We start from the raw sequence: 12,728 nt of genomic DNA on the forward strand, positions 1-12,728 counted from the left end.
ATAAAGTCTAGTCTGTCTCTTGTGTGGTCAAATAGCATTGTCCCAATGTGATATGCTGTGTAAAAGCTTCCTTTAATTTGGGTAGTAACAGGATACTTGTTCCTCCCAGTAAAACTGTGGGCAAAGGCCAGGCTGCTTTTAGGCACTTTTGCTGCCATAGTTCTGCAAAAGTGCATGGTTATAGCAAGATTGACTCATATTTCCCTTGCTGCATATTTCTAATACAGAAACAAACCCTTCTCCCTGTGTTTGCAATGGTGAAAGTCTCCCTGTGTTTTGGTCAAATTGGACAGTCTCCAACAGAGTACCCAGCCTTCCTGGGTTGGTGCTTTGTCTCTCAGTGTCACGCTATGTGGGGACATGAAAGAGCTTTCACAGATCTTACCAAAGACCAGATATTATGGTAAGGTGCTCTCATGATGGATGCTGAATAATTCCTATTTCCAAAGAAGATTTGGTACTGAATATTCTTTGATATGTGGTGAAGTGATAAACCTCATGCTTTCAAAATACTAGAGGGAAAAACAAAAGGTGCATTCATTAAGCATGAGAGTGCACCAGAATCCTGCTGTTGGGCACTGTGGTCACCAGCATTAACTTCTCTGTGGGTGATTTGGCTAAGGTAGGCTCAAGAAGCGATTTGATGGAGGTAAAGGGGTGCCTTATAGAGGCTTATAGGGTGCTTCTGCTCTGGGTGTGGAGAAAGTCTGATAGTCTTTGTTTGCAGGCTGACCACACGAGCCATGGCAATATAAATTCTATGCTATGCTGTTTTATTCTATAATGTGAGTTAGGTGGAGGTGGACTAAGATATTGATCACCATAAGATATTCATGGCCTCTTGAATAAGTAGTGAGACTTTCAGTGAGGTCAGAACATGTCCTTGAGGGGAGGTACATGGATCCAGCTCCTGATTCCTTATTATGTAAGAATAAGGAATTTGTTGGTTAATTGCTTTAGCAACACATGGATAAGTTGGTCCCTGGCCTTGAGGTTGATTTCAGCAATTTTAGTGACTGGACCAGAAGAGTGAGAAGGGCTGTCAGTCTCTTGCCACAAGACCCAGTGATGCTTGTAGGAAAAGCTGAGCATCAGCATGCCCTGGGAGCAGGCTGAGTGTGGGGATAGATACTATTGGAGCTCTTAAACTTTTCTGCAAGCAGTGCTGTCTATGGCTGCAGAAAGACACCAAGCCTTGAGATCGTTTTTTCTTAGCTGGGATCTTTCCATTTGCCTGTTAGATTCATAATGATGTTAATTTTCAAAGCCAGATTTCTTTTCCATAAGAATTGTCATAGGAAGGGGTAGGAACAAAAAGACTTTAACATGGAATGGGCAGTGAAAATGAACATCAGTGAAACTTGACTCCATGAGTGAAGCTTACCACAGATATGTGGATAGTTATGGAAGTGGGCCCCTGTATGACTACATTTACTATGGAAAATTATGTAAGTATCATTTGGGCAGCCTAATTATACAACAGTAATTTTGCTGTTAAAAATCTCTTGTATATAAGCCATCTAGAGACAACTGCCTTTATAATTTAATGTAGTACAGCTACCCATCCCCCTGTGATGCGAACTCTTTATCGCTACTTAAAAGGCAATAACAAGGCCACAGTGAGCAGTGCTGTCATTTATTTGTGCAATGACTGTGTTTTGGAAAGGACTTGATTGAGAGCCAAGGAGAAAGAGCCAATTGAAACCACTCTGAAAGTTTCACCCATGTAGTTCCTTCAGCTATAAAGTGATGAACTTAACAGTTACTGCAGCTATATCTATAGAATGAAATAGTACCTATCTGTTCTATAGTGCAGGAAACTCACCTTTTTTAGCTGTAAGAAGTGCGATAAATCTCTCTCAATGTTGCAGCTCCTATTCTCTGAGTACCGAACAAATCCCATAAGGCTTCCCAAGACAGCCTAGTAATTATCTTCAGGTTATGCTATGAGATATATTTTAGAAATATGATTGTCCTAGGTGCCATGTACTTTTTATAGTTGACACAATAGCACATACTAATGCATGCCATGTCATACTTTAAAAAATTAAATACATCAATATTTATAATGCTGTAAAACTAATTTATTAATTATATGATACATTAATATTTATAGTGCTATAACACTATTTTAAGAAATTGTTCTGAGAAATACAGTGCTGCAGAAATTAACCTCACAGTGGTACTGTGGTTCAGTCTTCTGCTACAATTTGAACTAGGAGGAATATTCTGCAAGGATATTTTGTTTTTTTTAATATATGTGTATATATCTGCATATAAATATATTGTATACATACACACACATACATGGAATTTTTAGGGAGAATTATTAAGAGTTGCCAAACCTGATATCCTGATAGAGGCAAAGCAAGTGACAGCCCTGTGTTCCCAGGTGCAGGCAGCAGTGATGCTGAGATCTATTCCTGATAGAGAAATGTGTGTGTCTCAGGCCACTCGGATCAACACAGGCAGAAACAGTATTCACAGACACACATACAGCACCAATGGCCTCATCCTGTTCCCCTGTATGGTATTGGGATGAAAGCCTGTTAGTAGAAAATATGTGTGCATACATACAATGGGGATCTTCCAGTAACTGGCCTTGGACAGTCTGTGCGATAGCTGGCTCATGGGTCCTCTCATCTCACACACAGATGTGTGCATGCAGACAGGTCTCAGTTGACTACTCTATCCCTAGCCATTCCATGGATGGTCTGGACCTCCTGGTCTCTCCTGTAACCACCTCCCAGGCTGTGTGGTCTCTCCAATATCTTTCACAGACTTGTGGCTGCTTTCACACCCGGCTCCTAAAGCTCTTATTCTGCATACCAGTTTGATAGTCACTAGTGACCACAGATGGACATACATACCCACACAGTATGCACACACTAAGTTGCTCCAGTCAGGACACACACAGAGACCCTCTGACTTGTGGTCCAGTTGTCACTGAGACCCCTATGCACACACATGCACACAGATTAATCAAAGAGACTTTGATCTGAAAAAGGGGAGCAAGAATAAACAAGTGAAGAATGGGCTGCAAGCTGATAAGATCCTGATGTAGCTCCTTCCAGATAAATTCTCTGTACTGTCAAATTTCCTTCAACATTGTGCCTGCCTGCAACCATATAGCCAGTGAAACAAGAGTTTAAATAAAATTCCTTAAATCCAGAGGAATTGGATCGTCAACCCCTTGAATTACAGGTCATGATACTAGTACAGTATTATAAGACAAATACAAACTGAAGAGAGTCCAGTGGAGGGCCAGTTGGGATAGTTTGGGACTGGAGCACATTGACATAGGAGAGGAGGCTGGAGAAGAGAAGGCCTGGGGAATATCCAGGTGTCCCCTTCTGCTTCCTAAAAATGGCTATACATAAATCAAAGCTAGGTTTTTCTCAGACATCCAAAATGAAAAGGCAAGAAGCAATAGACATTAGTTGTGACAGGGGAAGTTCTGAACACTTATTTGCAAAAATAGGTGGTAAAGCACTAGCATGGGTGCTTCAGAGGCTTGGGAATCCCTGTCCTAGGCAGTCCTTCCTCAGAGCTGAACAAGATGCTGAGTAACTTTATCTTTCTCTGATATTTGCCCTACTCTGAGCAGTAGTTTGGACTAGATGATGTGAGTAGGTCTTTCCAGACCCGATTCTAGAAAGATAAGCTTATAAACAAGATAACTAAAAAACCCCATTCATTTGGTTTTTCAAAAGTGAAAGATATGCTCCTTCTCCATAGCCATGAGGTCTTCAAAAATTTATTTTAGAAAAAAAGTGAATTCACAATAAACTGGGACATTCAAAGAAAATAATCTAAGATGATGTTCAAATAGCAAAGAAGATTTTCTGTATCCATTTTTTTAGAGCAATTCTTAAATTTCTAGACTCCAAATTCTTGCAGTTAGAGTTGTTTATTAAATTCTCCAGAGTTATTCCAGTCTGTGGAAGGGCTGTAGTGTTTTATTAAATCCTGTAGGAGTTTACAGTTAGGAAATTAGCAATAATCTTTGCTAGTATCTGGGGCAGATTCAAGCTTGCTGAGTTGAATACCATCATGTTTTTATTCCTGTCGCCAATCTAATTTCCACTACCTTCTCATCCTTACACAAGCTCAGGAGACCTATGAAATACTGTTCAGCATTTACAAAATGTTACCTTGTTTAGCCTTGAAATGCTGGCACTCAGCTGCAGTTCTAAAATCGCTCTTATTTCAAGGCCGTTTTTCTAAGCTAACACTGGACACTATTTGGAGCCTCAGCTGTGGCACAGAAGATCAGACAGTGGGCAAGGAACTGTTGACTTAAAGTAAAAGTATTTTTCTAAGTATGCTTACAAGATGTTCAAATTTTTCCAGCGCTGTATGGCACCTAAAAGGTGAAAGGTTTGGAGAACAGCCGAAGTGAAAGCAAATCTCTCTGTAGAAGGTTTGTAATAGCAAGTTTTAATCTCCAGTATTAGTAACAAAGCAAAACAAAGCCTACTTGTCCATACTAGGCTGCTTTGTGATTTGAGAGAGCTGCTTTTACTGTTGCAACCACAGGATTATCAGTAATTCCTGGTATGAAATACATTCATTGAGTTACTTGCTCTGGCTTTGAGCCTTGCCTGGGGTCACATTTCAGCCCTGTTTGCCTGTCCTCGAGGCGTGTTATTCTATTCCACTGGTTTAGCACTGTTTCTGTCAGATGTTAGGAGTATCTCTGTTCTGCGTAGGAAGAATAAACTGAAATTCTCCACTCCACAGCCTATCTGAAAAACAGGGTGGTATAGGGGTAGTCTGAGCTCCAGAAAAGTATCTGATTAAAGTCTCTTCTGGAAGAAAGTTCTGCAACGCATTCATAGTCTAAAAAATTCTGCAAGGAAGATGAGGAAACTAGAAGAAAAAAACAGTAGATATGGTTTTGGAAAATGGGAGGACTAATAAGAAAAGAATCTGTGTCAATCAGGAACAAAGCAATATTTTATTCACTGACACAGTTAATTGCACTGACTTTATTTCAGATAATGAGAAATGGCTTATTTAACGCTCTTTTTTTTCAATATGTTTATTTTTCTCTATTGTATGTATATACTTCTATGTTTGTAAATACAAAAGCTTAAAATAAGATGTTTTAGAGAGGATATTACTGTAACTTAGGTACAGCTTGATGTAGATATTAATGAAGCTCTGCCTTGAATGATGTGTTCTTCAGCTATCAAAATCCTTTGAGTTTCCTTGTAACGTATTAGAAGTTTTGGATCATATCCAAACTGTTAGTTTTATTCTGATTGTCGCTATTCCACTGGCACACACCCACAGAGATGTTTCCTGGTGAAAGGCGAAATTTGTCTTCTGATGACTGGTGAGATGGTATGTTGCTGTGTGCCTTGTCAAGTGAAGCTAGAGCAGTATTTAGTGGAAGCAGAAGAGGGCTCACTGCTTATAGACATTGATCGTTAAATAGGATAGATGAATGTTTATATACTCTACTATTATTCTACATCTGGATAGGATAGAAGCTCTTATCTTCACTTTTATGAACCAATCCATCAGTTACTTTGATTTCAAGAAGGAGGGGCTGTAGCTCTATGAGAGTAAGTAAAGTATGATGTTTAGATTTATAGTCCCATATATTCTGTATGAAGCCATTATTTTTCTCTAGTCAGTGTATACACTAAGGGACAGACTGCCTGTGGGATGAGAACTGGGCAATAGCTCCCTGGAGAGTCAATGGTGAAAATGGTTCTTGGGAAATGACATTGCAGGGTGGGATAGAGTTACAGTCAGCATTTAGCCATTGTGTTGAGTTGTGGAGAGTAATTGCTGATGACTGATAGCAGTCAAACTATGTATTGGTTTTGTGATGCACTTCCTTTGGCTATTTTTTCTGTATTCAGTGTGTAAATCCCTGCTTTGGTAGTGATATTGGTCTTTTGAATCAAGATGTTTAGCACTTGACTCCTATACATTGATTTAATTTGGGAATTGATGCCCACCAGCAGTGATTCTTACCATGCTTTCAGATGAAATATATATTTTAAACTAAAAGATCAAATTATCATCTGTTCTAACACTGTCTTACCCAGGCAGACCACTAAGTGAACTGCCAAAAATCTTCCTGATAAAATCAAGAAATTTTCTGTCACTTCAACTCCAAGATGAACCATGAGAAAATAAATTTAACTGAAGCAGTACAGCTGGGTTGTTTTCCTCAAATAATTGCTTGCCTTCACATCCTGGATTCAACAATGGTGATTTCACATCCTAGAATTTGAGGATAAGGAAAAGAACATCAAATATTGTTGGCCATCTTTAAAAAGTCTGACATCTTTGTTTGGAAGCAAACACTTGTACAACTCTATCCCAAATAACAGTGCAGACATATATACTTGAATGGGGAATGATAAAATCATTTGGTGATACCTTTATCGTCTCAGTTTCTTGACTGTCATAGTCTGTGATCTATGAATAGCTGATTGGTGTTCTGCTTTATCATTTTACCAAACTAAAATAGTTTCTTCCAATCATCCAAAGAGATTTTTTTTTTTCATGCTGGACAGGAGTCAAAGGGCTTTGTAAGCTATTCCATGTGTACTTATGAAATGCTTCTTACCTTGGTATACAAGTACCTTTAAGGTCCTCAAACATTTGCCATTAACTTATGTGTTTATGCATTTCATTCCAAAAAGAGCATCTCAGTTATTCCCTCCCTGCTACCACATGTAGTGGTACAAAAGGCCAATGGAGTCCTATTACTGAAAATTCAGCAAGGATGATGAAAGGGTTACTGAATGATGAATCAATGGGAAACAAAATGCCAACACTTTCAAAAGAACTACCAGTGGGTGCTGGGTAAGTATGGTGTACTTAGGAGGAAAAACCAAAATTGCTAATTGACTACAGCAACTTCCTTTTACTCTTTGAAGAACATCATGTCATCCCTGATTGTGCCCTTGCCTAATCCAGTATCTCCTCTCTGACAGTGGTCAGTGACACATGTTTTAGACATTGTTCCTTGTTTATTATTAGCCAGTCACCATCAAAGCATTCGATCCTTTCAATATCTTGAGCTTGAATGACCTCAAGTTATTTTGAGATTACTGATGGAAGTTGAGAGGAAGGAGTTGTTCAACGAGTCATCTCCACTAATCGCAGGGGTTGAAACCTTCACTGATCTGAATTGGTAATGTGAAAAGCATACTCTAGGGTGGCTGTTCTGACAGAATAATTAAATATCCAGAGGAACCAGTAAGGTCTTGACTATACTTTAGTTGTATTTCTCTGGCTTCCCAAGGGGTCATCTTCAGGGAAAAGTCCTAATACACTGGAGTAAGTGTGGAAAGTGGGATTTAACATATTGTGTTTTATTCTGATTTTGTTTGTAGTTTGCTCTTCCTGATGCTCATCTTGCATGGTTTAAGCTACCTTGTCATGGTTTCAGCTCAGCCAGGAACAAAGCACCATGCAGCTACTCTTTTACCCCCCTGCATCCCCCCACCCCCATAGTGAGATGGCGGGGGCCTCAGCAAGATGGAAGATCACCAGGGGCCTTGTGGATTGAGTGAAAGGCAGGAAGGGCTCACTCACCAGTTATGTTTCTGGGCAAAACAGACTTGGCTAGTTAGGAAAGAAAACAACATCAGTTTAATCCACTACCAACTTAGAAACAGGACAGAAAGCAAAACCAGAGCAGAATGATGAGAAAAAAATGCAACTAGCACTTTAAGATCACCTTCCCCCACCTCTCCCTTCCTGGGCTCAGCTCACTGCTCCCAGTATCTTCACCTCCTCTCTCGCAAAAGTCTGTTGCTCTTTCTTCCCTCTCAGAGGACTCCTCCTCACATTCTGCCCTGCTCCAATGCAGGGTCCCTCCCACAGGATGCAGTCCCTAATGAATCTGAGTACCTTCCCACAGAGCCAGGGCCCCTCCAGGCACAGCCACTCTCTCTGCTGTGGGGTCTTCCACCAGCTGCTGGTAGATCTTGACTCCACTGTTACCCTGTATGGGTTGCAGAGGCACAGCTGCCATCTCACCATGGGATGCAGCGGGGTCTATGCTCCAGCACACATTCTCCCCTCCTTCCTCGTTGACCTTGAGGTCTGCATGGTTGCTTCTGTCTCATCCTAATCCTTCCACCACCTTCAACCCTTCCTCTTCCAGCTTCTCCTTAAAAAGTGATGCCAGAGGCACCCAGTTGTCTCAGCTCCAGAGGTGGTTCTGACTTAGAGCTGGGGGAAATTTGGAGCAACTTCCTACAAGGGACACCACTTTAACCCCTCACCCGTTACCAGAAACAGCTCCACACAAACCCAGCACAGCTCCACACAAACCCAGCACAATGACTGTCTTACTTTTGAGGCAGAAGTGTGGCTCTGACTTTGGAACTAGGCATACAGCATCACACCAAACGTGTATTCTTCTGACTGGGAAGGAAGATGCACTCCAGTAGTTCTTTTATCCCCAGAGTGCTTCCTTGAACAAATGAGATAAAGGCTCTAAATTAAACAGTGCTGTTCCTTGATCTGCTGCAGCCCTGTCATTTACTCTAATTACTGGGGCTGTATCTCAGTCTTCTTCTTGTAAGAAAATGCTGCCCTGGGGACTTTGAAATTAATATGTTTATTTGAGTAAATATCTATTTGGCACACACCTAGAGGCACTGCAGCAACAGAACTGCTAAATAAGAGCCACAGGCTAATATTTAGAGAAATCTCAGATTACAGCTTTCATAGTGGCAGTTTGACTGTTGAAGCTAAATTACTGTGTGTTGGTTATCTCTAAGAACAATGGTTGTAGTTGTTTTAGACACCTTGAAATTTGTTAGGACCAATATTCTTTCATCTAATCCCTAAGCTAGGTGTCAGTATTGGTATGGAAGAACTACTCCCAGGAAAACCGCTGGATATAGGTCAAACTATTTTAGAGAGTAAAGGAAGTTACTGGGTATGGTCTTACGACAGAGAAAAGGCCCTGGGAGTGTTATCTTAGTGATGTAAATATACACTGCAGATGTGTGTCTACAAGGATAGCTGGACTTGGATGTTGAAACGAGTAAGTAGCATAAATTCTCTCCAGCCACAGGAATTAAGCTTCCCTGTGTGTGTTATCATGTCCTGGAAGACAGGATTATGAGCACAAGTAAGCAATGCACCTTGCAGTAATGAGGGGTAACTGCATACCAAGCTTGGCCCTAGGTATAGGATGGAGAATCTGGAGAAATTCCTTTTGGCTGCCAGGAAGGCAAACTGATAATAACAATCATCTAGGAGAAGCAAAGAATAAGGAGAGTGGTACTGTTTTACACTACCTAAAGATACAGAGGAAATGGAACCAGTGTTTTTCTGAAATGTACAATGAGGGAATCAGAGGGAATGAAAAAACCCAAGAAAAGTCATGACATGGGAAATTACAATTGTGTGTAATGACAAAAAATTGAAATGGGGAATTTGTTAAGCATTGGCACAAGTTGCTCAGAAAGGCTGTGGAGGCCTCACCCTTGTTGATATTCAGAACTGGATAAGATCCTGGGAAATCTGATCTAAGCTGGCCCTGCTGTGAGCAGAAGGTTGGACTAGATGACTTACAGAAGTGCCAGCCTAAATCATTCTATGATTATGGACCACTAAGAGAATAGTCATATTTTAGTCATTTTTAAAAAACAAGTCTAAGATATGCCTCAGGTTCCCTTTTAGGAATTTGTCCATGGATTGCGTGGGGTTTTTTTTTGTCTTTTCTCTCTCCGCTATGTCTTGTCTACCAGCAGCAATCCCACAATGCTCTTTCTCTGTCTTCCTCTACCTTTTCTTAAAGAGGGATAGGGAATTGTGGGATTGCTACTGGTAGATTTGTGTTAGTGTCCAGTAGTGGGAAGCGGATTTCCAAACTCCTTACAGAGAAGTCTGTCGGGTTGAATGGGTCTGTGGCTGATACCAACATGAGGCATGCTATAGAGTTCCCAGCACGGAAATCTCTATATCAGTACCATACTTGGTTTTCCCTCATTCGCAAGAGTGGCCAAGTCAGGGTTTATTTGTCAGTTGCCATGGCAGCCTGACTGCAATCAGCCCTTTTAACTTTAATCAGGCTTTATCCCTGTGCTTTATTCTTGTTAACTACTTTACTATTGTACATAACATCATCCTCTAACAAACAAGGAGACATTTTCTTCTGCATACTGTTTTCCTTCTGAAATGATTGAAACTTTGCAGAATTGGGGAGAAGGCAAAGCTTTTGTGTCAAAAGCCTAGAACAAAACGTGTAACAAGGAGAATTAAAATGGTATATCATGAAGGGAGATCAAAGATGTGACTGGTGTGCCATGACAGAATAGGGCCTCCTACAACCAGCTGTAATCCCAGCTTTCCCCTTAGTGGCTCTGTGTCTGGGCCTTTCTTGCCCACAATCACAAGCCCACAGAAAAACTGAGGTTTTAAGGAACTTCAGTTCTGTAGCCTAACCTTCTGCTCAAAACAAAATCAATTCGAAGGTTGGGCCAGGTTCCTCAGGGCTTTATCCAGTAAGATCTTGAAAACCTGCAAGGCTGTAGACTGTACAATGTCTCTAGACAACCTGTTCAACTTCTTTTCAGAGTGAAAAAGTTGTTCAATATACCTGTTTTTAAACTCTCATTTAATCTTATGCCTGTTATCTCTTTTACTATGCACCACTGGGAAGAGCCTGTCTCCATCTCCTGGATAACCTCTCTGTTGAAACTGGCAGGCTGCTATTACTTTCCCCCAAAGCTGTCTCTTCTCCGAGCTGAACAAGCCACTTCAAAAAGAACAAGTGCTCCAGCTCTCAGCCTCTTGGTGGCCCTCTATAGAACTCATTCCAGTTTATTGAAGTCTATCTTGTATTGGAAGGCAAAAAATTGCATGTGGTATCTAGATGTAGTCTAAATGATGTGCCTGAGTTGTATTTCCTGTAGACTTGACAGATAGGCCAGTGCAAATGAGTGGTATGACTGGACTAAGAGTTTGCAGGATCTGTATATTGCTTCCACTGAGGATATCTAGTATGAATGAAGGCAAAATCAGCAATCCTCCCCCCGTACCATGCCATTATCTCTCTCCCTCGTTGCTTGTTAGTTTTGTAGTTTTTAGATTGCACTGCTGTAAATCTCCTAAATATTAACTACCTTTCACTAACGATGGTTTTTGTCATGGTTTTTGCAGGTTATATATCACAAGTACTAAAGAATTACACTGACCATGCCTGTGATGGAGAGTATGTCTCCCTGAGATGTCCTCACAGAACCACCATCAGCATCCAATCTTCTTTTTATGGCCGAATTGTACCAAGTCATCAGATGTGTCCTTCTCGCTATCCCCACTCCTATGCAACTTTAATTAAAGAAGACGTTGCCTGTTCAGTTGGCACTTCCCTTCAGGTATTGCATGTTAAACTGGGTCTGTTCATTTTGGACTTCATCTGTCCTTGGCCAGGCAGCAGCTTTCTGTGCTGGTGCTGCATAGACCTATATTCAGCAGTCCTACCCAGCACTGGGAACACTGGTATCTCACACAGCTTCGTGGCTAATTCATCTTTGTAATTTAGAGATCACTGAATTAGATTTTGCTAATGAATTTCTTAATTTTGCTACAAGTCTAGTCAATAACATTTTAAGAGTGTAGTTGAAGCAAAATTACTCTGCAAGACCATGTTATGTTTGACTGGGTTCATAGACTTTTTAAAAAATAGTTTTCCTTCCCAATGGTTTGCTTTTTCAACACATTCAGAAGTTCCTTTTTACTTCAGAACTGATCCTGCTTCAAGAGGCTTTTACTTTGGCAACTTGAAACCCAGAGAGAATCCTTGGCTTTACTTCAGATTCACTTGGCTCTTAGGCTGCAGTGAGTGATCTTACATTGCTTAAGCTTGTAATGTCCCAAGCATCAGTATTTAATCATATCTATCCATTTGTGTAGGGGATATTGGGAATATATGTATCCTCCCAAGAGCACACGTGACATCAGCAATCCAAAGGATTATTTGGATCATGCCAATGTCAACTGTCAGTAAGAACAACTAAAATGAGAAACATGAGTTGGTTGATGTTGTTGAGATGAATGATGTCTTTCTCCTGAATGTTGAAGTAAGCACAAGTCTTTCCAAAGGCAGGATTTGGGACTGTGAAAACTTTTGGGCAATCATCTCAAGGATCTAGTATGTTTATGGCTATGAGTCAATAATAGCATATAATAAAAAAATAGAGCAGAACTAGATTAATGAACCTACAGGGCTAGTGAATATTTTTTTTTCTAATTTGTCTAAAGGCCACAGTTTCCCACATCACTTCTCACTCTTGCATCCGAAGTTTTTAAGAGGAATTTAGAGCATTTTTAAAAACAAGTTGATGCAAGTGCTTTTGGCTTCCAAATATCAGTGGTAAATTCTCAAGAAATTGCACAGGGTTAGTGTTTGCCTCTACTGTAACCCTTAAGCTGACACATTTGCAGTTGTGCTCATAACACTTCCACTGAACAACAAATGGCTGAGTTGTAGTATGGGAGGACATGATCCTTATCACTGGTAGGTTTTCACAGGTATGATAATGAAAGCTCACAATTATAAAGATGTGAATATGGTTGTGTTGTTTAGGGTGGGAGAATGTGGGCTGGAGACTTTGGCAGAGGCCAACCTTTCCTTCTTTCTTTTATTGACTGCAAAATTTACTTGAAACATTCAATTTATTGGCTTGATTGATGGTTACGTGTGTAGCCTCATCTCTTGTGGGCAAGTAGCCCAC

At 40.5% G+C, this 12,728-nt stretch overlaps 1 protein-coding gene across 1 annotated transcript in view; it reads left to right on the forward strand.

The window, feature by feature from the left end:
* Positions 1 to 12,728, forward strand: part of EVA1A (eva-1 homolog A, regulator of programmed cell death) — a 209,050-nt gene that overhangs the window by 48,274 nt on the left and 148,048 nt on the right. Inside the window, exon 2 of the mRNA XM_061989998.1 lies at positions 11,155 to 11,369. Coding sequence (XP_061845982.1) covers positions 11,155 to 11,369 — 215 coding nt within the window. The remainder of the gene's footprint in view (positions 1 to 11,154; positions 11,370 to 12,728) is intronic.

This window comes from Colius striatus, chromosome 2, assembly GCF_028858725.1.
Source record: "Colius striatus isolate bColStr4 chromosome 2, bColStr4.1.hap1, whole genome shotgun sequence".
NCBI classification, from domain to species: Eukaryota; Metazoa; Chordata; class Aves; order Coliiformes; family Coliidae; genus Colius; species Colius striatus.